General features: G+C 35.9%; 1 protein-coding gene across 1 annotated transcript in view; it reads right to left on the bottom strand.

Moving 5' to 3' along the window:
• Positions 1 to 27551, bottom strand: part of vipr2 (vasoactive intestinal peptide receptor 2) — a 44072-nt gene that overhangs the window by 12651 nt on the left and 3870 nt on the right. Inside the window, exons 2-4 of the mRNA XM_023335042.1 lie at positions 13506 to 13611; positions 8126 to 8239; positions 2870 to 2961 (exon numbers count right to left, since the gene is read on the bottom strand). Coding sequence (XP_023190810.1) covers positions 2870 to 2961; positions 8126 to 8239; positions 13506 to 13611 — 312 coding nt within the window. The remainder of the gene's footprint in view (positions 1 to 2869; positions 2962 to 8125; positions 8240 to 13505; positions 13612 to 27551) is intronic.

Here is a 27551-nt window from a genome sequence, read left to right as displayed (position 1 = left end):
TTTTGGCACTTTGAAAGCTTTTTCATATTTTCCTGTGAGATATACATAAAAATCTGTGAATACATTCAGTAATTGTTGTCCTGTCTTCCTTTGTCTGGAGAGACGATCCAATTTTCTCTGCCAGAAGCTTGTTATTGTTTAGGATGTTGTGGCTGTTTGGTTGAGTGTCAACAGTGAAGCTGAACCCAGGGAGACCGGCTGGAAGTTAGAGGAGCACAATGGACGATTCAGAGGAAGAATGGGACCCTGACTGAGCCGCAAACACACAGAGGCCAAACACTGTTCATATCACAAATCCTTCTGAAGGGTCCAAACGTTTGAGGAAAGAGGAAAAATAAAAATCCAGAAGTGGTTTTAAAAAAGCTAGTGATGAAAATGCTTCATGATCATTTCTATGTGGCGATGTGCACAGATGAACACTAGGTGGCGCTACAGTACTTTCCCCCTAGACGAAAAAAGTGCCCTTTTAAAATACTTTTTTTAAGGTCTATTATTTAATTTCTGAATTTAAACAACACAAAAATGAATCTGAAATTTGTTGAGCAAATAAAACGATGAAGTGTAAAAAACTTGTTAGTGTAAAATGAAGCGGTGAGATTATATTTCTCCTATTTTAGCTTCCCTTCATTGTTAAATCCAGAACAGAATTTTAAATTCTCCTGCTCACATATGGAGTTCTAAATCAGCTGACCCACTTCTGCCAATAACTTTGTGTTTTGGTTGTATGTATTAATTGTCCTGACTCTTTAAACTCGTATCTCTGAAGGAGTTACAGCTGCAGCTACAACTCTTACAAATTCAGCTTCGATTCAATCCAAGATGGAGGAACTGAAGGAATCACAATCAGCTTTACTTTCTAAACCTGTTTGCACAAACAAGAAGCTTAATTTTGGTTTCTCAAGTTCACAGCATAAATTTATTACTGAATATAAATAAAATTTGCAGTTGTAAAGTGCATTGAGGTGACATTTATTTTGAATCAGCCTTGAATAAAACTGCAATGAACTAACTTGCATGTATTTTTGAAATGTCAGGTTGCAGACCTCTTCCACTGAATTAATTTAAGTTAAACTTTTATTTTAGCCTTCATTTAGGCTGTGTCTCTTCACCAGCCTTACTGAAGCAGACGAACACATCAGAACCCACTTTAAAAGGTGAAATATGTGATTATATGAGCAAGCACTTCCTTTGAACCAAATTAAATTGAACAAACTCAATTTATTTAAAATCTTGACAACAGATCCACAGCTATCAGAGCATACTTATTTAAACATCTGAACAGAACATTTCCAGTGTTTTACTCACTGCGGATAAATGATCAGATGTTTCTTTAATTCAGACACGGGTCCGAATTTCTGCAGATGGTGGGAGGAAGATAAAGTTTGAAAAACTAAAAAAAAAAACAAGCAGCACTAAAATGTCTGCAGAGCCTTAATTAGGTAGAGAAGAAACACAACAAGTCTGCAGCCGTTTTGATGGGATGTTGTGGGAAATCTCTGAATGCTCCAACGGTTAGCGGGAACAAAAACAACCGAAGATCCAAACAATGGAGACTTTTTAATACCACAGGCGAAGATAGCTACAGACTCTGTGGTGCTTTTATTTTCATTTAAATTAATTTCAATGCAACTTTCAACAGTTTTTCTGATCTTATACACATGTTGAAGACAGATATGGTGTAAATAAAGTTGAATCGAGCGCCACCTCATTAACTCGGTGCTGCGTTAAATATATAATTAAGGGTCAAGAAGTGTGAAGTACACTGTAAATTGTGACATTGTATTTAATTGTAAAAAAAAGAATAAATATAACTTGATTTTGGTAAAAGTTTTGAAAACAGTTAAACTAAGTCCAGCAAATTTAAAGAAGATTTAAATGTACTTTTTAAACGTTTATACTAACGCACTTTAAATAAGTTGAAGGCCTTAGCTTAGTTTAGTTCATATGACATGGGGATTAGCCCGGAAGCTAATCCCACAATTCATTGCGCCAACACCAGCAGCAATAATTAAACCACTTTTTTAGTCAAAAAGATTGTTTTAAGACATTTAAGGGCAAAAGGAAGAATGAGTCTTTTTCAGAGAAATGCAGTTCTTATTAGCTATTTTTGGCATTTACATTTGCACACATTAAACACCATGAGTGAGTAGAGAAACAAATAAAAATCAGCAGCCAGGAGTTAGTTTAATCAATAAATGTTTTTATATACATAGATTCAAGTTTAAAAAAAAATAATTTAATGCTATTAGGAAGCTTTGGGGTTTGTCTACAATATACAAATGCAACGAGTTTTTAAAAATAAAGAGATCTAAATAAATTTTGCAGTGTTGTGTGAAATTTCTAAAGCATAGCATTATATAAGCTGTTTTTTGTTGTTGCTATTTTTCAAGTCAGTAACTTTGTTACTTCTGAAGAAAATTTCAGAAAAGAATACAAAACAAGTTATAATACTTTTCTTTTAAACACAGACTCGATTAGTAAGAAACTACATTTTCCCTCATTATTAACTACAATCTAACGCAGATTTACAGTATTAACAGTTGTGCTCCATCACTCAGTCAGTGCCTGACAGCATGAAATGAACAACTTAACATCGATTTGCTGCATGACTGAAAGCAAATGGTTTTATATACTGATGGAGAAACCAAACTAAACATCTCTCTCAACCGTTGTGCATATTGACCTCTGAACGATCCAACCTCCTGCCACTAACCGTTGCTAATTAACAGCCAAGCCTGCAGGCCTCGTCGATTTGAGGCCACTAATGATCCTGACGATGCTGCAGCTTCCTGTCAGCATCACAGGCACAATCTGTCTAAGATTGGTGGGAATTTAAAAACAGAGTAAATCCAAAGGGAAGGGACGCTACCTTCTCCTGGCGTGTGTCCAGCCCACACACGCTGCTGATGTTTGGGAAAACCTCCGACCAGCCGGCTGCCGTGCAGTTCCTGCTGATGTTACCTGGGAAGAAAAGATGAAGCGAGAAAAATCACAGCGAGTCCAAAAAAAATATTTCTACTAGCAGCAACGACGATCTGGCTGCACAACTGCTTCAAATGTAGAAATAAAGGGAAACTGAAGTAGTCCAGTCAAGGTGCGAAGGAAAGTGAGAAGTAAACATAATCTGCACTGAAAAAACCCACAAAGTCCGACCAAGTCTACTTTCTAGTGCAAATATCTCAGTATGCTTTAAATGAGACAAAATTTTATTTATTTACAAGTAACTTTATAGAACGATAAAGAAGTTTGTTTTACGTCAATAATCTCTTCATGTTAAAGTTTTAGCTCCACTGGCAGATTAATTCATTTATTAGATGGGAAAAATTTATTTTTATAAGTAAAATAAATTGTCAGTGGAACCAGTACTTTATTATCAATCTTAAAACAAGCTCCTATAACTTGCTAAAAAGTTTAAATTTTGTCTAATTTCAAATCTAAGAAGATATATGCACTAGAAACTAGACAGAAATACTTGGTAAGATTTGTTTTTGCAGTGTAAATTTTATTATCTGACATCTTAAACTCCCATCCCAAAAATCCTACTAGTTTTTATCCTGTATTGGTAGAAAGTAGGTGAAACCAAACAAACAACTCTAAGCAAAGCAGCAGGAATGACATTATTGATCTAATTTACAAACTCATCTACACAACTAAAGAGTCTGCAAAATGAAACATTTGATAGAGAACAACTTTATTTAGAGTTTATTACAAAGAGAATAAATACAACAAGGAAAAACCTTCCACTTTGTTATATGCAAACATAATGGTGATTATAAAAGAAACAAACAGATGTAATTTATTAGAAATTTATCTTAGAACATTCAGATCTTTCCAATGGTTTAGTAGTTTTAGCTTTAAAAACATATACAGGCCTAAACCTCAACATAATGTTACCACAAACAAACCCCATATGTGAAGTAAAGTCACAACAGCAATGTTCAAACTAAAGCATTATGAAATATAGAAATATATTTAAGACATCAAGAGGTAAATAAGTTCAATCTCAACCATTTTGTCACAGACACAAAGCTAAAACTTAATCACATTTCCAACTCTCCAACGTTTAAACGATTACAGATAATGTTGGGAGTTCTTAATCTGTTCCCCCCCCACTTATTATATTGGAATTCATGCAAAATATATAAACAAAGACATTGCATATAATTTAGCAAAAACAATACATTCGTTTGATAAAATATTTCAACCTGCATAAAAAGCAAAAACAAAAAGTTTCTCTGGAGAAACATATTAAACTTCTGATACTCTGGTCCTGATACTAAATTATGCAGCTTAAACTTAAAACCACATGACCTTTTTGTCAAAGGTCATCATTTTTACTGTCTTCTCAGTATATTGAACTTAAACTGCTCCTGAGAGAATAAACAGACTTGAATAAACCCATTTTGTCACCTTTTCTCTGAGTAGCTGTGACATTCAGAATGAAAGTTTGGTTAAAAATGTAAAGATCTTCACACTGCAGAGCTGACATGTACAGCTTTAGCAGCGTCTGTGTTGTTCAATTATGCAGGTGTAAATATTTCATCAAAGCTCTCACTGTAACAGAAAGAGTCAAACACTTTAGGAGCGAAAGCTCTGCCACAAAGTCAGGCGTTCTGCACAGAATTCATAATGAAAGGCCGGTGAAACGGCGTGACATTTATGAGCTGAGAGTAATGCAGCCTGCAGGATGGAGTCACACTGTCGCGCCGATGGACGTTACAGCAGGATTATGCTTCAAATTATGACCAAGAACAAGGCAGGATGATGCAGCCCATCATAAAACTGGTGAGAGATCCCAGAAAAAAATAAACTTCAGCACAAATATCTGACTTTTTCAGTGAACATGAAAGTCAGATAAACTATGAAGGATCATAGGAGAGATTTCATTTAAGTTTGATTCTTTTTCTTGGTTTCATGTAAAGCAAATGTTAATTTATTCTTCCATTAAAAGGTTTTTATCCAATTCTTTTAAATCCTAGATGAGACATGATGTGAGAAGAAAAAACTTTAAACATTTGAAATCTTTTGAAGAGTTAACCAATTAGTCAAAAGTTCTTAAAAACCTTTTCTCTCCCTCTTTGTTTAATTAAATAAAGAACAAAAAAACATAACTAAGGAAATTAGGGATTAATATTTTAGTTAATGGGCTGCACAGTGGGGCAGTTGTTAGCACTGCTGCCTTGCAGTAAGACAGTCATGGGTTCAAATCCCATCATGGGGTCTGTCTGCATGGAGATTGCATGTTCTCCTCATGACTTCTCTGCCTTTTTCCTATGCTCCAAATGCTAACTAGAAACAACCAATCAGAGCTAAGGGGCGGGTTTTACTGCCGTCATGGCTACCGATAATGGTGTTTAAACGTTTTTTGTGTAACGTTGAGTTTTTCTCTGCCATTCGCACATTTAGCAGCGCGTTCACACGAATAATTGACAGCGCTAAGCCCCTCCTCCTGGCTTTGACTGCATTTCCTCAGACGTCAATAGCAGCTCAGGGAAGAGGTGAAGGAGATCAATCTTTTTAACAGATTATCTGTCTCATACGACACAGTGACAATTTTAATAAATACGTTAAAAACATTTTTTTTAAATAAAAGTTACATACTGCAACTTTAAATGAATTTATTTTTGTAATTCCAATTTATGCAATTTTATGGTCAACTAAAAAAAAAAAAAAACAGGATACTTCTAGGGTATCATTGTGACAAAATGTTGCAGACAGCTCAAGATCAAATACTAAGAATGTAAATTTGTTATAATCCAGTTAGATATTAATGGTCATGGCGTTGAAGCACAATGTACTGTGACCTTAATCTGGTGTCAATCAGGTCAGTGGAACATTTAGTGATAAGAAGATTCAACATTTCCACCAAAAGTCTGGATTTTCTCTCCCAGTCTGTGACTAAAAACATGTTTTATGAGATTTTTATGCAGCAGCATCACAGCAAATTGGACTCTAAGAAACTACAGGATAAAGAAATCTGACGATGACCTGGGGGCAGCGTTGAACCGTGTAGAGCTTAGAAAGGAAACATTCTTTAACACTTTAAGACTGCCAGAACAATTTCCCTGAGGCCATGTATAAAACACAGCGAACATCTCACAAGTTGTGGAAAATTACCGGTAACCATCCCGTCTCGTTGCTGCAGCAGATAAGAAGCTTAATTGCGTTTGTAAATAAGTGCCATGTTCAGTAAACTGTGAAGTGCTGAGGGACATTTTCACTGCCAAAATCAGAGCGGTGCACTGCGAGTTCAGCTCCCTTTGGAGAAGCCCAGAATGCACTGCAAGAAGCTCAAAGCATCACTGGCTTGCCGAGTGGAAGTAAGCACACGTCTGCCCTTACTGTGCCCCTAACAAACCCTCTGCACTGTTATCCTGCAGGCTAAACCCAGCCGAAGCCCCCAGATTATGTCCGTGGGTGCAATGCTTGCAGAATATTGCAGTTCTCAGGAACCTCAGGGCAGGGGGAGGTCAGGAGTGAAGAAAAGTTTGGATGAGTAGAGCACGGAAATATTTAGGTTTTAGACTGAGAAAGATATAAGGCAAAAGCTAAATCCCTGCATTTAAAAATGCTAAACTTTGAGAAAACTGTGCAGTGATTTCTAAAGGTCAATGAGCAGCAAATCCTCAAATTTAAGAAGGTAGTGCTCTAAAAAAAAGGCCCAAAATTAACCAATCCGTTGTCTAAAAATAGCTAGTTATTGTAATTTAATGTAAAAAGAAATTAACTGTTAAGTACTTTTTTTTTATGGTTTAAACTGGTATTTTAACAATTTTCTTTCTTTCCAACAAAAATCCAACAAGTGTTTGTAGTTGGAAGTCCTCTTTTCCATGACATCATCTTCTTTCCAAAATTTTTAAATTTGCAACACTATCCCTCTTGAAAACAAATGAAATTATTCTCAAAATTTACTTCCCACAAATTTACGACAGTTTGACCTCACAGAATGTTTTTTCTTGAAAATTTCTGAGACGAATCTCAAAATTTCTGAGTGCAAATCTTGCAAATCTACAAATTTTCTAGCTAAAAGTTTAGTTTTTTTCTTGAAAATTTGTGCTAAAGTACATTTTGATGACAAAATGTACTTTTTTTTCTATGTTCAATGGCCGATGTAGGCTGTAAATGACATTTAAATTTTTGATAGAAACAAAAATAGTTTTTTATGACACATAAAAGCCTGATTGACACAATGAACACAAGTTACATCATTAAGTTACTTTCCAATCACCAACAAAAGTAAAAAGCTATATTTCTAATGAATAAAAATAAAAGAAAGAATGAACAAAGGTTGAGATTCTGGAACTTCAGGGAGCATCCTGTAGATACTAAATGTTATTAAATGTTAGTCCAACAGCGTAAGCGTGAAACATTTCAATAAAAAGCTTCGGTAAAAACGCTGCGACTTTGGCAGGGAGGAACTGTCCCACAGAGAGAAGAGTCTGTACGCCGCCGGGTGCTTAATAATGTTCAGTCATCAATTTGGAAATCGGAGCAGAAACCCAAACTGTCGTGCAGGGAAAATGTGATGTGGAGTCAGGAGGGAATCCAGGAGCCGCAGAGTCACTCAGACGAGACGATAAGTGAGGGTGAATCACGGGACATGAAGGACAGAACGTCTGCTGAGCGAAAACTGTCTTCTGACTCGCTGTTTGCATTTAGAAATGCATTTAGAAATGCATTAAATAAAAAACATGAAAGTCTCTGGAGGATTGCAGCAATCTAGACACAGTTGCATCATGAATTGTATTGAAGACAAAGAAATATGTTGCAAAATGTTACATTTTTGTTTTTATTTAATAATGAGAGGTTTTTATGCCCTTAAAAATGTTATGTTACTTTGAGAACTTATTGTTTCAGAAATGTATCACCATGTGAAACACACTTATACACAGATGCTTGAAAGCCTTTATTTTTGTTGATTAAGTCTTGTTTTGTTAAAAAGCCTGATATTTGAAATTAGGATATTACATCATACCAATAAAAAAAAAACATTTTAAAACCAGAAATGTGGGTTTAATGAAATGCATGTTTAACACCTGCTTGAAGATTATTTTCAAAAGACAAAATAATAACAAAAAAACATCTTTATTATTTTTTTCACCAGATTTATTAAATCATAGCTTACCATTTCTGCTGAATAATAACTTGAGGGCTCGAGGACAGGGGATGGTGACTGTCTCTCCAAATTCAGCTCGGTCCCAACACGCGATGTTGTCCCAGGTTCCTCTGCATCCCGGCTCTGTCCAAAACAAACAGAACTCCTTAGTAAAATACTCAACTCAACACAGTTTCGTAACACGAGCTGAACTGAAACAATATTTGCAAACTATTTTCTTCTGATTGTTGCAAACAGATGCAAAATTATTAAATTGTACATCTTTGAAAAGAAATAGTAGAGCCTCCTGCACAACCAACAAGAATGGAGAAAGTGGTTTCTGGATGGGAAGTCAATTACAAAATACTTTTCTTTTCCAGCAGCCATTGTACAGCTCATACAGCGATAAAACCAGCTGACCAAACGTGCTGGAGCTTCTTCTTGCTAGTTAACAGCGTAGAGTGAATTTGCTCATTTTCCAGACACCAAAAAACGTAAAACCTATTGGTTTGGAATAAGCTGAGACCCAAATGGAAGTACCAAAATGTGCAAAATGTGAATATTTTTCACATTTTGCAGATCCCCCGTAATCGCTTCTAATTAACGCCTGTATACTGCATTATGCATGATTTGTCCCAAAAATTGCCGTACAAGTGGAGAATCGGCTTGAAATGGGCCAAAAATTGCACATTGTACGCCAAAGAAAGCGGACTGCAAGATGCAAAAATGAGTCTAAAAAACAAAAGAAAAAAATGACAAAGGGAAAAACAGTCATGCCTGAAGAATTAAAAAATATCAAAAAGATTGCACAAATTTTATTTGCTGAAGAAAAAGTGAAACCATTTGTAAGACAAAATAAAAACTGGAGCGGAACTGGATGACACAACATGACAGAGATCCAAATCATTCCAGTAAATCCAAAAAGAGCTGACTGAGAATCAACAAATAGAAAAATCTGGGAGATTTGGCTTGTAGAAGGGTGTCCATTTTTTAAGACTAACTTTTCCTGAGTTAGAAAAAGTGTTTTAGATCTTTTTGTTTTATGCATTAAAACAACAATTTAAGCCACCATCTTTTCCAGAGATAAAAAAAAAAAGACATTTGCACATTTCTACATAAAAAACTGAATAATTAAAAAGCGGTCCCATTTTCGTTACCCAACACTAACAAGACCAAAGAAGAAAATGTCTGTACATATTTGTCTGTGCATCCATCTCAAGCTGACTAAAAGTTTGAACAGAGAGAAACTTGACCCTGAGTTGACATGAGGGTAGCACCAACCCTGCAGAAAGACAACAAATAAACTCTAGACAGAAATAGCTCCTCCTGCTCTCAGCGTGAGTCCTAATGGTGCTACGCTGCTGATGGCAAACAGTCAACTGGGCTTTTTACTGATAGATGAGTGGAGACAGTGTGTGTCACATGAAGCTCTGCTCCACAACATCTCTGCTAAAGATCCTTTGCTAGCATTTTATAGCTGTAAAAATACTATAAAACAGGCCCAACATAACGCAGAGACAGAAACAAAGCTGCAGCCCAAACTGGATGTGACATTTTTATGTTGCTCAGCTGAAGATCATATCAAAAATCTGAAGCATAGCTATTTTGTCAGAAAATATTAAAGACACTGACAGATCTAGTTTAGAGTACGAAGGTCAAAATGTGTAGCGATGAAATCTAAACTAGTTCAGCAGATATTTACATTTACATTTACTTACAGCAAAATTTCTCTATTGTTTTTATTTGAGCTCAAGACCAAAAGATATTTATAAAAATCTTTCTGCTGATTTTTCTCCAAGTTTGATCAATCAACACATTTATCTGCTGTGATGATCCACAAACTGCTTCTTCTTCTTCTCTGATGGTTTATTTCCAGGCATTATTGTCAAAAGGTCTGAATGTGTTTTCAGTGAAATATCAAGTCCTGTCACATCCAGTAAGTGTATCATTTATGATGTGCTTCCTTTGCATAACATATATTGCATTTATATTAGAGAAAAAAGTAGAAACTCTACAATCTGTCAATGCAGGGGAAGTAGGTTTCCTGGTGTTGCTGTCTGCATTTAAATTAACCTTAAAATTGTACAAATTGGAATTACAAAAATAAATTCACCTAATGGAAACATTCCAATTTTTTTGTGATAGAATGAGGTGGTTTTATCAGAATTACTGTATTTCGCATAACTGCAATGGAGACACTTTTTATGCATCACACGAGTCACTTGATCAACAACCAGATAATATTTCTGGAGTAAAAGTAAAAGATGATGGCATGGCATGTTTTTTTTATTATTGCATGAACAAACTTCTTCATGTGATTTTAATTGCATTTCTTATTTAAAGAAACGTTGCAATTGTGAAATTTTGCTTTTTCAACATAAGCAGAATATTGACAAAGTTTTCCTAACATTTGTCATATTGTATTTTAATTTTCCCTCACATGATAATCTCAAGCAGAAAGTTCAAGTTCTTGAACAGAAAAAGGTTAAATAATTGTTTGCCATATGAATCAGGAAGCTGAGCCACCTACTATGCGGTGTCAGCCAAGTCAAGCATTCAGAATGCTGAGTTGGGTGAATCTTCATCAGAGTAGACATTAAGTAATGGTACAATGGGTTATTGCTGCAACATTTACATATCAGCAGTTTCTATTAACAGAATTTATTGCATCTCTAAAGATAGCAAAACGTTTCGGTGTTCAAAAACAAAATCAGTGGCGTAACTGAAGATATGATTTTTATGTTTTTGATTTCACATGAAAATTACCCACTAGGGCAAAGATCGAGTGCAAGAAAACTTTTTTTTTTTTACTGTTTTCTAAATTTAAACAAATATTTACTGCTAAAAGAAAGAAAACTCCCAACAGCTGAGATTAAAACATAAGTGAGGCAAAGTCATTGTACTGACTATTTATTTTCCCACAAATATTTGCGTCTGAGCCTTAAAAGTAGCTAAAGGAGAAGGTCCCAGTTACAACCTGGGAACTGTCTCAACATCTGATCTGAACGTTTCGCTGCTGGGAAAGGGTCAAAATGGCTGAAACTGAAAGAGTTTGAACCTCTTTGCTTGTTTGTCTAAACCTGAACAAAAACACAAAACTATTTGAGGTCACATTTAATTTCAGAGTTATTTACAGACTCAAGTTTTGATCCAGTCCAATTTGAAAAAAGTTTCCATTGCATGTAGTCCATTTTCTGTATGTACTTTTGCTTATTCTGGGAACACGACCGGCACTTCCACTTTCTGTTCTTTAACAAAGAGAACTTTAGCTGTACGCTTTAATTGAAAACATCTTCTACATCAATTTGGGTGAAATAATATATTTATACATTTTGAATTTAAGCTCACCAATCATGCTGTAAACTCTGGTTTTTGTTGAGACTTAACTTTTTAACCAGCATTTAACTCCTTCCTTTTCCACATTTTTAAATATTTGCAGTAAGTTTTTGTCTTTTCTCCTCTCTCCATTTCTATCCATCCTGCATTTTCTCTCCAGCTGATTGGCTCTTATGTTGATTTTGCTGTACAGATATTACTCTATTCCTCGAGAGGTTTCAAGACATGGGGCTCATTTGTTCCAGCCTACCACTTCTGACCGCACAACAGCTCCCTGCAGACGTCTAATGCAGCAGCAGCAGCAGGCTATTCTCTTGGAGGCCGCAACAAATATAAATGTTTCACTAAATGGAAAAAAAAACAACTAAATTTAGATTCCATCCTCTCCCAGAGTTTTTATATCAGCAGATTGAAAGAAAAAGTCAGTGGATAAATGGGTAGAAAGAATGTGAAAGTAGAAGTGCGGTAGTGGAGGGTAAGAGACGATAAAAGAGGAGGAGAGAGGAAAGAGTGTGAGTGTACTTGTCCCTGGGGCAAAACAACTCCAACACCAATCCAAAATCATCGGTGCATGAAAAAAACTCAGACTAAGTGATCCATCCTTTCACAAACACACATCAGGGGCGAGACCCAAGGTTTTAAGCAACAACTCTTAAAAAAGCCAAATGTAAGAAGAAGTCACTTTAACAAGCTGAATCGAACAACTGTACTCCCTAAACCTCCTTTAAATATGGATTTTTGCTGCAGGCAAACTTTGATCTATTTTTACTGCAAAGTCCAAATGCTTCCAACATGTTGAGGTGTGTCTCATTGAGAAATACTCCTCACACAGCAGAGTTAGCTCAGACAGGACGGGATGCACCTCAGGAGTTTTATTTCAGGCCAGCCATATCTTCCAGAGAAACCGTGAAACTAATCAGCTTCATCTATAGAAAACTCTTTCCTGCTGAATCTTTCTGCATTTAGTGCAAAGCTGAACTTCTGTCAAATTTCAGCCATTTTGTCACGTTTCCAAAATCTTATTTTTTTCTACTTTGTAACACTGGCTGCAGACACTAAAGACCCAGAAGCAGGAGTTAATAAACGGAGCATTTACTGTGAAGAAGCGTGTGTGATTGATATTCTTCAGATCGACTGATGTGGATTCTTCGCAAACATCTTGGAACTAATGATCAATGCAAAACCACCCACCAAGAAGTATTTCATCTTTGATGTTAATGTCACCATTTCCACTGCCTATTTTTGCATCCTGTGAAAAAGAAAACAGCAAAAAGAAACCCGTCTCCATCACAGAGTCCTGTTCTGATAGAATCATAACAAGCGTTGCCGTCATCCAAATTTGGGCAAACGTAGAGGAAATCTCATGCCTCTCTAATCCAGTTTAGTTCAAGTATGATTTGCTTGTAATCCATTTTTAGTCCAGTAAATTGTTCAAAGAAGACCTGACCTGAACTTTTATAGTTTGTTTATGTTCTGAATCTAGCAGGAAAGATAGAAAATCACCAGATTTAACAAGATCTGAAACAAAAAGCTCTAAATTTAAGACCAGACATTTTTCAAAAAAACAGCTTTTTCAGTCTGTGCTTCCTCTTCATGTTTCCTCTTTTAAAAATGCTTTCAGCAACAAGGACATCAGAAAAACAGTACGATTAATTTAAAACATCTGTTTAATGCGGAGGTTCCTGCAACTAAACTAAAGCGACTGCATGCTGATTAACTCACAATCCTACAGCAAAAGAAAATTAACACGGGATGGTGAAAATTTGACCAATTAGGCAATTTTATACAAGTTAAAAAGCAATAATTAAACAAAATTCAGTTCTTTAAAAGTTTTCTTGAATTGTTAAAAAGAAGACATGAGCAAAGAGTTGCTATCTATGTTGCATATTCACACCACTGCTATGAAATTCACAGAAATGTTTGCTATGTAATTGTTTTTGCAATAACAACTAATGACATGTTATTCCATGCAGATGCTCTGTCTGCACTGCTGAAGACAACTCACTACAACATGTTGAGCATTTGCAGAGGCTGTAACTCATTAAAATGACAGATATTTCTAAAAAATACTAACCTTTGTCGTCGCCAGCAGCCTCCTCTTCCTTGAGCTTCCTCACACAGTCCAGCCGATCTTTGTCCACCTCCAGCAAGAAGCTACATGTTGGATGTCGAGCGACAACCTGTGTGGAATAACAGAAGGATTCAGTAAATGAGCTTAAGCTGCCAAAACCCAAGTTTTACTTTAACATAAAATAAATAAATGGATTTAATCAAGAGTAAGTGAGGATGTCTGAAGAGGAACAAACATAACGCCTGAGGCCAGAAAAGACTGAAAAAAGTTTATTTATTTGCACAGGACATTTCTGCAACAAGGGAGATCAAAGTTCTTTACATCATAAAAACATCATACAGTCATCAATTGTGAAACAAGCAGTAACATTTTGTCAAATGCCATCATCAAAATCATCAATGCACATCAGCTATATTGGTCAAAAGCAACAAACAAGGCGGGTTTTTAGCCTGGATTTCAAGGAATTCATTTTGGATGCACCCTGTTAACCTGAGTGCTGAACCATGATTGATCAAATCCAGTTTCAGTTCAAGTTCAACTCCATTCACATGACGAGAATTTCCCACACAGCAGTTTGTTATAACATCCCAAATAAAAAACAGTTTGTCCAAATGGTACCATCCAAAAACTCCATCAATTTGTTATCAAACTTGCAATAAAACTGTTCTCTTTTACCACAATGCAGTATTCAGTGTATTATCAAGTCACTTTTTTGTAAATTGTAAAATCCTTTTTCAAAAACAATATGAAAAACATACAATTTTACCCAAACAAAGTAAATTTTACATTTGAGCAATTAAGTAATTTAGATAAATGCGATTATTCAACCATAATATGCTAAACAGAATAAAAATCTAAGTGAAAAGCCCAGAAAATTCTCACCAAGCTCACGATGGGGACAACAGTAAGGTGGCTCTCAGTCCCAACATGTGGGGCACTAGAGAACATATCAAGGTATGTTTTTTATTCTTTAACCACAGCGATAAGACATTTTTCTGTGAATAAAGTATCCTATATACTTTATTTTAGACATTACCTTTAGCTGAAAGCAGAACGAGATGAACTTTCAGGAAACTAACAGCAAATAAGGGCTAATGAGGCTAGCTAGGTAGGCCCAACAGTACTCCTTAAAGTCGTGAAAAAAACTGAAACTCAGGTCTGTTTACACACGTCAGCTGCTTCCAGCTTTGAAGTTGTCTGATAAACGGCAACAAATATTTGCAAACTGTCTTTTGAACGTTTATGTCCAGTATTTTTCGGTTTTAAACTACTCAAACTCTCACGCTGCGCAGCTCCACAGACTCCTCCTCATGTCGCTCCCTGCTACTCACATAACAATGCTACAGACACGGAGACTAAGGGCGGGACCTACAGCGACAGGCTGGATTCTGATTGGCTGGAACACAGTGGAATCTAGATTTTCTGTTTGTTAGGTAGGCTATCCTGCTTTCCTAACCTCTGTTTTCTTAAAGAGGCAGTGTCATTTTCTGTTGGTTGCATAAGGACTTTAGAACTGGGGTGATGTGCTCTTGTCTTCCTGGTTTTAGTGAAAACGCCAGCAGCATTGCAATACTCATTGAGACTGAAGTGAAATTCACGGATGAGTTTCTCTGGCTCTTGCGGGAACATTAGTCCTCTAATCCTGGAAATGTTCTTCAGGTGATAGAAGGCCGACTTTGTAACTGTCTTTATGTGGCCCAGATTCCATCCTGATCTCTCGTTTCTAGCTGTGCTGACTCTTGTCTTTCGGTCCAAAGATAATAACTTCAGTTTTATGCTCACAAGATTTTTTTTTTCTTTTTATATGCAAAGTAGTACCTGAGCAACAAGAACACATTTGGGATCATTTACAACAGTTTTAGGTTGAATGTATGAAAATAAATCTGATTAAATTAACTGGAAGATAAAAAATCTCTAAAGGGTTTTTTAATACGTAGAGTAGATGTTTAAGAAAGAATGCTGTCTTTCTTAAAGAAATTAAATCATGTTAGTCTTTGCTTGCTCTCCACTTGTGTTTTTAACATTCCATGCATTTTTGTATCTTAAATTCAAAATCTTAATTTGTTGCATTTCCATTCTATGTCTTTATTATACCTGCATATCTCTACCATTTAATTGGGTGTGGGTCTGTTTTGTGTTTAATTTTTAAAGGATGTTGTTATGAAAACGGCTAAATAAATAAAGTTTTATTAATTATAGATTGATAAATCACACAAGTACAGAAAAAAAAGCATTTGCAGTAAAGTAGAAGCAATTTAAACCCAATACAGAGAGATTAATACATACTTTCAAAGTATAAGTTTAATCTTTTCTGTTTATCCTTTTAATAGTTTAAAACCACTGCATAAATTATTTAGATGTAGAAAAATATTAAACAAAATGCTGGAAGCATCCAATAACAGTAAATATGCCATCATTGTGTATAAATATGTGTTCATGAATTTCAAACGTCCCGTTCTGATTCCAAACTCATGTAAAGGACACAGATTTCCTACAGGAGGAAATCTACTTAAGTTTCTGGCAATGATAGGAGAAACAACCTGTAAGGTTTAATCGCTCTCAGCTGGATTAATCCTTCTGGAAAAGGATTTATTTTTAAATCTCTCCAATCCCTGCAGCCTCTCCTTGAAGAGGAGGGCTACTGTCTCTTCTCATTAGTTTCTTGAAATGATCCAAAGTTAATCTGCTGACCAGATTTATTTACTGACCAAACTGGTCAGATTTGTGGATGTTGCATTTAATTTAACATGAAAACTTCAAACAACCACTTGACCTTTAAAAAGCAGGGGTTTTTTAATGGGTTCAAAGGTCAGTTTTTAGGGTTTCAAATTTAGGTTTATGTTGCACTTATTGATTAATAAGTTTAAATAAATTTCTAGATGATGGACAACGTTTTGAGGATTTTTTTCAGACTTACTGTAGCTGCACATCTTGAATATTTTCCATGTTTTAACATGCTACGCCTATAGACGTTTAATCCCTATTATCAAGAGTAATAGGGTATTATCACACTTTGTGTAATAATTCAACATCTCCTTTATTTTAACACTCCTAAATAGAACAACCAATTACCTTTTGAGATCACCTAGTTAGTACATAGAGTCCATCTGTGTGAAATTTAATCTGAGTATAAATCCAGATGTTCAGTGAAGGCCTCAGAGCTTCATTAGACAACCAACATCAATAACCTCCTCTTGTCTAATAAATGTTTTTTGTTCATCCCCCATCTGAAATCTGAGAGTGAGAGAAATCTGTCGGCTGATGCAAATGGAAAGTTTGTTTACAAACCAATTAAAATCCTTTTACATGTGAAGAAGGGCAAGACACAACGCATTTGCCTTTTAATAATCAAATCTTGGTTTTTAATTTTTTTATTTGATCATAAATAAGACTTTTACTAAAAAGAAGTAAATGTATTTAATTAAGTTATTGAACTTTGCTAAATGTTAGAAGTGTTTTCAAAGAGAGAGAGAGAGAGAGAGAGAGAGAGAGAGAGAGAGAGAGAGAGAAGGATAAAAAGACCCAAATTCTGTTTGCTGTTACCAAAAGTAGCCAAAAAGAAAAAAAAAAAACTTGAAAACTACAACGAAGTATTACAGCCACTGTCATAAAATAAAATTACTAGAATAAAGTCATAAAATTACGACTTTATTCTTGTAATAAAGCATCCAACCAGCATCCAACCAGCATCCAGTCAACATCCAACCAGCATCCAGCCAGCATCCAGTCAACATCCAACCAGCATCCAACCAGCATCCAGCCAGCATCCAGTCAACATCCAACCAGCATCCAGCCAGCATCCAGCCAGCATCCAGCCAGCATCCAGTCAGCATCCAGCCAGCATCCAGTCAGCATCCAGCCAGCTCTCCTTCAACATGCACATGTGGCAGCATCTGTTCTTGCGAGATGGAAGAACAGATTCTGATTCATCTTTTGAAAGAACTTGCTTAAAGGTCCTGAGCAGCCTCACGTCAAACCAGAGCGGCCGAGCTGAAGGCGACTGAATGAGAAGATGACTGAAGTGTCTCAAAAGTCCTGAAGCTAGATGACTAAAGCTACAATTTACTCTTTACATTGATGCTGATGAACTCCCGTTATGCTCTTTGTGTGGATGAAAAGTTGCATCTTTCTTCAGTTCGGTGTTGTCTGAGTCCTTTAGAGTTTGGCACCGACTAAAAACCCAATGTTTTTCTGACCACTTGTCTTAATTTCTGATTGGTTCTCCAGTTTCCACAGAGGAGATTGAATCCCCTGGTTCTCTGTTTGATCGTAACGTTTCACTTTTTTACAGCTCCATCTGGTTGAGCACTTCAATCTAGGACGGCTCTGCATCCTGTCACCTGAAAGAAAAGTTTCAGGATAAGTTTTCTAGTTTCACAACATATTCTGCTTTTTTAGGTAGCACAGTTCAAAATTTCTGACTTTCTTTTTTTTTTTTTTTTTAAATCTGACTTTTTAATGTAATTGAACAAAAGAAATTATAATAACGGTGTGAAGGCTTATGCAAAGTCCTGAAATTTGTGATGGAAGAAGATAAATGCTTTCATCGCAGTAGAACCTGATGGTATTATTTCTGAAGTCAGGTGCAGCTGTGTTCAGAGAAGCAGGACAAATTCAACAGATGTTCAGGATGTTGAATCCCATCGGTCGGATTTATCTAACTTACCTTACTAACGTAAGGGAATATTACTGCTGAGCTGAACTTTTCTGCTAATATTCCTGCTGCGGCACTCCGCTGTGACTTCCCTGCCCTGGATTTCTGAAAGGTCATCAGTCAATCAAACATGTAGGCAGCGTATCTTCTGCTTGTTTCGGCCATAATGGATCTTGCTGCCCATCTGTTTCCTCACTAAACAGCAGATGAAGCAGAAGCTGAAGAGCACAACCAGACACACATTTCCAGCTGTGGTTTGGCTCCTGGGAAACAAGCTGGATAAAAAGCAGACAGAATCAGAAGTTTGTGACAGAAGCCAAAAATCTGCTCTTCATTTGAAGGTGAGACTAGAAGAGGATAACGTGGCTTGGATCTGATTCACTCAGAGGAAATCTGTTCAAGTCAGATGGCGTTTTAGTGGCTTCTCCTGCCAACATGTCTCCCTCTCTCTCTTTCTCCTTTCAACTTTCTCTCATCTCAATTTATTCTGCCCTTTTTTCAGATTTCCCTCTTTGAAGAGGGAAGCTTCTATGGCTCCTCGCTCCCACACCTGCGAGGAGACTGCATCGCTCCTGAGCAAAGTGTTTGTCACTGACTGGTTTGGTTGGCCAGGGACGGTTCAGGTGGTGAAAAATACATCTTTATCTCAAATTATGGATTTTCCAGACAGTTTTTTAAAAGATATAGTCAGTTTTATGCTGATAGAGCCTCAAATATATGAACAAATGGACAAAAATCAATTAATATTTGAAGGTGATTCTAGTTTGTAAGTAATAACTGAGGATACCATGAGGTTTACAATGCTGTTTTCAAGTGATTTCTTGTCTACTTTGCGATGAAAATATTTTAATACACTTGAAATAAGGCAAATCTAGCTTACAGATAAATTTTCAGCAAGATATAAGAGCATATTTTAAGCCAATAACCCCTAATATGGATGAAAATGTACTGGTTCCAAAGGCAGATTATTTCGCTTACAATATGGAAAAAATGTCCTGTATAAGTGAAATAATCTTACAGTGGAACCAGTACTTTTTTAAAATCAGTAGTAAGGGATTATTTATTTTAATCAAGCTCCTATATCTTGCTGAAATTTTACTGCTAAGCCAGTTTTGTGCTATTTCAAGTGTACCAAGAAATTTGCACTGGAAACTAGACCAAAGATTCTTGGTAAAGTTTTGTGTTTGTAGTGAAGCGCCTTCCAACAAAGATCCTCTCTGAAAGAGAGCACACACTCCCACAAAAAACACACATCAGAATTCTGACAATATGTCTGATTTGAATTGATTCAATTTAACTTAATTAAAATTGAAAAGGTTTGCTAAAGATCAACAATTATTGAATGTTAGCTAATAATCTCATTGCATTTATCTTTTCTTTTTGCATTTTAGATGTGTTTACATAACCTTTTGTTCAATATTCACAGTAAATGTTATGTACTTTGGTTTCAGCTGCCAAACAGTGAACTGGATCAGGATTTCTGACTTGGTAGTGCTTCATTAGGGCAAAACCTTTAAAAACACAGTTTATTTTCAAAAAGTTTAAGCTTTAAAATCTTTTGGACTATAAAAAATAAGGAGTTTTTCAGCAAATCATCATTTTAATTTGAATGTTCAATAATAAAGTGAGTTTTTTGCAGCTTAAAAACTGAAAATAGTTCAAATATTCTATCAAAAAAAACAAAAAAACTAATTTACAATACAGAATATTTATGACTGAATTAATCTACATCCCAAGTTTTCTCCTACCAGCTTTACAAATGTTAACATTTTTTTTCTTCTGCTGCTTCAATCAACATTGATGCCCAACAATTCCTGGCATTCATCACACGGGTGCTGTTGGGTAAAGACTGGCAGAGCTCCAGTTGTACAGATGAAGGGATTGCAGCAGAGGTTACCGGAGCAACAAGCAGGTCCAGGAAAAAAAGAAAGAAGAAGAAGCGGGTCTGTAAAGCCTCTAAGGCGACATTCAGTGCATAAACCTTCAGTGTGAGTTACAGACTAATTACAAAACAAATGAAGTGTGAAGGTGAACCAAGAAGTAGCAACAGATCCACACTCCTGCTGTTTTTATCTTATTAAAGGAGGAGTTCCCAACTTTCTTCTAGAAAACCGAACAAAATTATTACAGTCAAAAACCTTCTAAAGCCGAATTTCTTTCACTGGAAAGTGATCAATATCAAAAGTGTTCAGCTGCAAGTACAAGTTAGTTTTAGTTCTACAAGCAGAAAAACTATAAAGGGGAATGAGGAAAATCATTCACGTTATCAGGTTTTAATAAGCTTTGGAAAGCAGAAGTTAATGTCTGTTGTTATACCCAGAATGGCAGAAGGTTGATTATGTTCATCCAATCAAATGAACGACAAGTTGAGTTGGGAGGAATTTATTTCTGATACTTTCAAATTTACAGGCTGCTGTTTGCTTCCAGTGCAATATTAGAGCATTTTAAATGATGTGGTTATTCTTTTCGTTGCTGCAGCAGCATAAAATAAAGCAATTAAACAATAAATAATAAAAAGGGAAGATTTATTATGGCTCTGGACTGACTTATTGTAAAAAAATTTAATGTGGAGAAGCTTAACAACTTCATTAAATGCTCATTTTACATATTCTGATGAGGAAAAAGTGAAATTTTTCTTCTCATATCAGTTTAATCTAAAGAAAGTTGAAAAAAATGCTTCCAATCGCACTAATAATAATGTTGAAATAATATTTTCCACCCACGCTATTGCGAAGTGTAGCTTTTCGACTTAAACAAATCTTTTTAAATAAACATGAAAAATGTTAGAGTCTCTTGTATTTAAGCATTTTGAATATATAAATGAACAGTAAAATGATGCAGATATGCCAACAAAAAGCTGTCTTGTTCATGATACAATCAAATCAAATCCAGCTTTTAAGATGTTTTTTCTGGGTAAAAAGAAAATGGTGAGTTCTAACCAAATTTAAAAGGCATGAGACACATTTCAATGTTGTAACAATGAAGAGATCCCTTTGATATTGATTACTATTTTAAAATAAATCTGTTATTTTTAGATAATTTCAAAATCCTGAGTTAGTGTTTTGTGATGTAAGGAGGGATCCAGAAAGAAGAAGTAGGTTCAAGGCTTCACATTACCAAAGGAAACGCAACACTTGCTCCTATGGTGATAAAAAAGTTGCTCCATTAGCTCCAATAAAAAGCCAACTTTGATCCTCCGTCTTCGAGGGATCACTAACAATCTCTCTCTTGTTTTTATGAAGTGAATGAATCCTTCTTTTCATCCCGACTAACACGCTATCCAAACAGCCTCAAGTGGCAGCGCTGCATACGACATGAATAAAAAAAAAGTATTGTGTTTGAAGCCCTGAAGCATGTTGACAGATTTTATCAGCTGCTCTGTTTGAAGCCTGTTAGGAGGCGGAGCTCAGTGTTCCTGATTGTTCAGATAATCCAGAGTCCCTTCATCTCCCAGCAGCCACAGGCACTGATGATTCAGATATGTTTGGTAAAGTTTAGATTAATAAGAAGTCAGTAAGAAGTCATTATCCTTCTCAGTGTGCACTGCAAAAACACAAGATCTTACCAAGTACTTTTGTCTGGTTTCTGGTGCAAATATCTCTGTGAACTTGAAATAAGTAACTTTTTAGCAAAATATAGAAAACTGTTTTAAGTAAGTGAAATAATCTGCCATTGAGTTTTAATCAATATTAATTATTTACTAAAAACAAGCTCCTGTATTTTGCTGAAAAGTTACGTGTAAGTCTGCTTTGTGTAAGGACTTGAGTTTTTCTGAGTGTTTATTTTAGGTTTCTGTGTCTTTTGAGTCTCTGTGTTGTCCTGTCTTCCCCTTGATTGTTCCCAGGTGTGTCTCGTTCTGTGATTACCCTTTGTGTATTTAATACCACCTGTGTCTGTGTCGGGTTCTTGTCGTACCACTCTGTCAGTTCTGTCATGTCGCATTTGATTTTTCCAGTTGCTACCAGTTTTGAGCCTTTGTTTTCTGTTTATCTGTGCTGCCTGGATTATTTTGTGCCTTTTTCACCATTAAACCTTTAGTTCATCACTCCAACCTGGGTCCTCCGCCTTTAGCTCACCACCCTACAACCGCACCTCACGACACTTTGTCTCATTTGAAGTGCACTAAGATATTTGCCCTAAAATGTTTTGTGTTTTTGTAGTGCGAGTCAGAGTTCATTGGTAGGGAAGACTGCTGCTCATTCCTTCCTCCAGCTGGTCCTTTAGGGAAACAGGCCAGCTTTCCTGACCCTCAGGTCAGAGTTGCCCCACATCTAAAATGATATAAATAAGCAAACATCCACAGAAATGACTGTTGACCTCTGATGGGGCCCCCGAAGCGTGACCCCACCCTGAGTTCACCATCTGCTGCAGGGATGCAGCGTTACTCAGAGAACTCAGTCATCTTCATCACTGCAAATTTACACTTTTCCTCTTTTTCTGTTCTTTCTTCTACAGCATGAAATGAATTTGGTCTGTATTTTATTGACTGAACTCAGAAACCATTTCTCATGCATTAACTTAGTTAATCTCAACATCTGTTCATTAGAATTGGAGGTAAAATAAACATGCAACCAGATAAAAAAAAGATGCCTTGTACTTTTCTCCTCAAATGAAATCATAGTGTAGTTTTCTGCATCCCTCCACCTTCTTCAATTTGACATAAAATTGGTGTCAATCAACTCAACTATACTTGTGCAGTTTTGAAGCTATTAGTAAGCGTTATTTTTGTTTGATTTCATAACTGTGGAGTATTGGTTGACCTCTGATGACCTCTGGAACGTTTTTATCAAAATTATTTTTAATCTTGTAATCGCACAAATAAAAATTTATGCAGCACAAACGTAGACGAGTTCACGTACAATTTTGTTTTACTTGAAGAGGACAGGTTGGCTTGTTGCCCTTTCATGACTTCTGGTCACATTAATTAATATCTTTAAAATGATAGCAGCACTGTTTTTTCTTGTTGCTGCACTAACGTAGCACAAACGTTTCACACCAATTTTGCTTGATTTGAGTAATTTGTTGTACTTGGTTGACCTGTAAACCTTCATTAATAACTTCAAAGCAAAAGCAGCACAAACGTAGCACAGTTGATTGACACCAATTTTGATTTCATGTGTGGAGGACTGGCTGACCTCTGACGACCTCTGAAAACATTTATTATCTTTAAAATGATGCCTTGTACCTCATTTTAAAAGTGGAACAAACAAATATATGGCTGGTAAACGTTTGACATCAATTTTTCCAGATTAGAGGAAGGTGGCTGGGTTGACTTCAGTCTGTACCAACTCACAGTTTGTTGCTGATATATTTCCATAGCAGAGGGAGCAGCTGCAGTCATTACATCTGAACCCTTCCAATGAATCAGTGGTGACTCAGCCCAATGAGCCGCCGTCCAGCCCCATTCACCCATTTAGACAAGCTGCAACAAAAACACACACCCTGGGTGGTTCTCACTTCCACAGAGACCTGTGTGTGCCTCATGGCAGTTCATGAGAACGGACAGATTCATTTTTCTGAAAAAGCTGGTTTGGATGTCAGCTTTTTTAATCTTCAAATTTTAAAAGTGCTTTTCATTAAACCTACATTTTTGTATTAAAATGTTTTTTTAAATTTTAAATGCCATGTTTTTATTTGCTGTAAGCAGGAAATTAATATGCCTAAAGCTGGAGTATGTAATTTTTATGAAAAAAAAGTTTCATACTACTATATAAGACAGATAATCTATTTAAAAAAAACTGAGCTCCTGTACAAAACATGTAAAAATTAGGTTTTTGTAAAAGTTACATACTGCAGCTTTTCCTTTGAATTATTTCCTTAAAACCTGGGACAAAATTTAGATCAAGTTTAAAGGGGTCTACAAAATGCTTTCACATTTATATGTGATAAACAAAAACAATACAAATAAAAAATTTTACTCATAGTTTTATATATAAAAAAGTACAAGCATTGTAATTTAAGCACAAGTCAAAGCAAAAACCTTTTTATTGCTAAGTTGAGAAACCGTAATACAAAGTTAAAATAAAATTTCAAGAGAAAATCTGAAATTAAAGTATCAGTCTAATAATGCCAGATATTGACACCAATATTATTGATATTTTGTATCAATCCTCCCACCTCGAACCCCCCAAACTTATGCATCATGACCGAAACAGACCACTTAAAGAAAAAAACTAAATACCAAGCGACAAATTACAGTTTGTGTTCAAAAATACTAACCAAGAGTAAAAAAAACTGCGATATTCAGCATTCAAAGCACGCTTCCTGTGACTGTACTGGGTCAGATCTACACATCCTGCCGTCCACATCCACAGAGAAGAAAACTAAAACGGCGATGTCGCTGGAAACATGTTCACACCTGAGTCCCTGCTGTCCTCCAGCGCTCTGAGGATCCAGAGAAACACCGAGCAGCAGATCATCATCTCTTCCTGAAGAAATCCCACCTGCGTCTCGTATGTGCTTTAATTGCAACTGATTGACGGTTCTGGGACACCAGCCTTTACTTAAAAAAATAAAATAAATTAATAAAAACTAAGTCACTTTCTACTCGCACTTTTATAAGAACCTCAGCATCTGTGAATTGATTTGAAAGAAAACCATATCAAACAAGTTTTTCAATTAAATTTTCAGTTACACTTCAGAGTTTGGCATTTGCTTCCTGTGATCATAATGAGTTCTGTTGCGAGATTCAGCCATTTCTCTTGTAAGAGTTAATTCTAGAGAAATGCCAACCCGGCTGTCTCAGTTAGACTTGTGCGCTATATGAAATTTAAAGGGTAATGACTTCATTTTGCAGCAGAGATTAGGTCTGAAACAAATACTGTCTGACAGTGAAATTCAGCTCTGTATTTTGTTGTAAATGACACTTTAATTTACCTCAGATACCTCGATCCAACCCTAGAAAACTACCATAGTACAACTTTTAGCCCATTATCTGGGTTTTTCTGCATGGTGTTAACATATTCTCCCCATTCATGCATGTCTCTTTGACATGCATGAATGGGGAGTCATGTTCTGTCATTTTATCCTGTTTTGTGTTTATTTTGTTTATTATAGTGAGAGGAAATGGTGTAAAACATTTCAGCTTGATCTGTTGAAAGGTCTTACATGACTGGAAGGTGTGTGTGACTCCTAGTTTCATTTTAAAGGCAGAAGCACAAGTCACATTTATCGACTGACTGATTATTCTGTTAATTGCATGCATTTGATCATATTATCCAGACAAACTGCCAGGCAGAAGGTAAAATCAATCAGAGTGACTAATTATGTAATGTTGGGATGCTGTTACGTCTCCAAGCACAGCTATGTTTGTTTTTTACAGCTGTTGCTTTCTGCTCAACTCTTTCTCTTAATAAACATAATTTTCTTATCCAGACTAAACTGTCACTAGTACAGAGATAGTATCTGCCATTCAGGATGTGCAGTAAAGAAAACACTAACATTTCTGCAGCATCTTTACTTCGTTAAGTCCTGCATTTTCCTGTGAGGTCAACACAGATACACTTCCCTCCCACTGAGATGATGCTTCCTCATGGTTTCTCTGTTTATTTGCTTTTGTTGGATTGACATGACTGCACTGATTCAGTTTTAGCCAAAAGCTCAATAAGAAACATTTGACTGTTTTATAATCACATAACCCAATTAACAACCACAGACTCTGTTTCTTTCTCTTTCCACTGCTTTCAAAGGGGAAATATTATGTATTTTAAAACAAAAAGGGATATTTTATGTCACAATCAAGTAACTATGTTACCTTAAATGATTATGTATCAAATATGACTTACAGGAGATTTGTCTTGGCAATTTAATGCCTTGAAATTCAACCTTTGTCTCTTTAAAACTCCCTGGTCTTTCTGAAACTCCGACTTCAGCAAGTCATCAAAAATGACTCCTCTATTAACCCTTTAACGACATTTTTACCAGCTTTGAACTGAGAGGAAGCTCGTACAAGGAGCTCAGTAGATGTTTGCTAATTGCTGCTGGCTAGTCTGAAGGAGCTGTGCAGGGGAGCTGAGAGGGAGGGCTGTTCTGGTAAGTAGAAACTTGGAAACTGCAGCTACGAGTAGGCGCTGCGCCTTGAAGGAGGGGCTATGTCCAACCAGGCGTTTTGCACAGCTGAATGGTTGCCATGGAGATTAAAGGATTTCTCAAACAGACAATAAAAATCAAGGAAACACTCCAGTTTTATTTTTGATGAGAGAATAACATTATAACATGATGTAAAGCTAAAAAAAAAGTTGATTTTAAGTTGTTCAGGGTCAGCAAATATTAAAATCCAAACAAGTTTGCACAAACAAAATATTTTTGAATTAATTAACAATTAATCTGATTTCATTTTTAGGTCTTAGGAAAAATAAAAATGTAAAACTTTTAAACGCGGGGGGGGAAAACACGTTCTTCAGTGGAATTAGTCCAATTAGTTCTTTAAATACAGAATTGTGACTGAATGCAGCCTTTCCTATTGTATTAATATAAGAAATAATGCTCATTTCTGAATAATAAATTACAAACATTCTTAAGGAGAAGCTTAGACAGTTTCTGTAGTTATTCTGCTAGCAACCCTGAGGACTCAGAAGCTGATTTAAAGTAGCACCAAAGGTATAAAATCTGTTAAGTGCATATGCACCTCATATACTTTATGTTAGTAATGATGAAAATAAAAACGCAGTGCTGTTAAAGAGGATTACCATAGAAACAGCTGAGGGTGACTGCCTGGATCCTATTTCTGTCACAAGATCTGATGATATATGGTATAAATCAGACTTTGCTGGTTGAGTTCGACATGAGTAAACAATCTGTGTTAAAGGAGCAGTATTATATATTTTACAGGCACATAGTGCTGTTTTATGGCACAATCAAGTAATTATGTTACCTTCTGCGTTCTAGAACGGCACCTAGAATAGAAAACTTTGGTAAAACGTTGGTAAAAAACTAAATGTGAAAGATTAAACTCAATACTCATAATGTTCAAGTCTTCGCCCAGATCCACCTTTAGACTTTTTAAATAGTCTCCTGTGACATTTTCACATAGTTTCAGTTTGCTTCAATTTAAAATCTTATTAAAAGCACACACAGAGCGACAAATCCTGACATTTAAGAGGCTTTTAGAAGAGAATATTTGGCATTTTGGACTGATTAAATAAAAATAAATTAAAGAATAGGCTGCTCCAGGTGTGTGAAACATCAAGCAAAATATATTTTGTGTGTCTGAAATCAGTTTTTCAGGTACCGGCCATAAAGTTACACAAAACATCCCTAAAGTACAAAATACTCCTACTACAAATTAAACATTTTTTTACCCAGATATCATCATTAACTGCAGTCAGGATGATTTTGGACCATTTCTATAGAACCTGCGCTGCTGGACTGATAGCAAAATGTTAAAATTTGACATG

This window comes from Xiphophorus maculatus, chromosome 6 (assembly GCF_002775205.1).
Source record: "Xiphophorus maculatus strain JP 163 A chromosome 6, X_maculatus-5.0-male, whole genome shotgun sequence".
NCBI classification, from domain to species: Eukaryota; Metazoa; Chordata; class Actinopteri; order Cyprinodontiformes; family Poeciliidae; genus Xiphophorus; species Xiphophorus maculatus.
The sequence above is the reverse complement of the archived record's forward strand: the minus strand, read 5'-3'. Positions and strand labels throughout refer to the sequence as shown.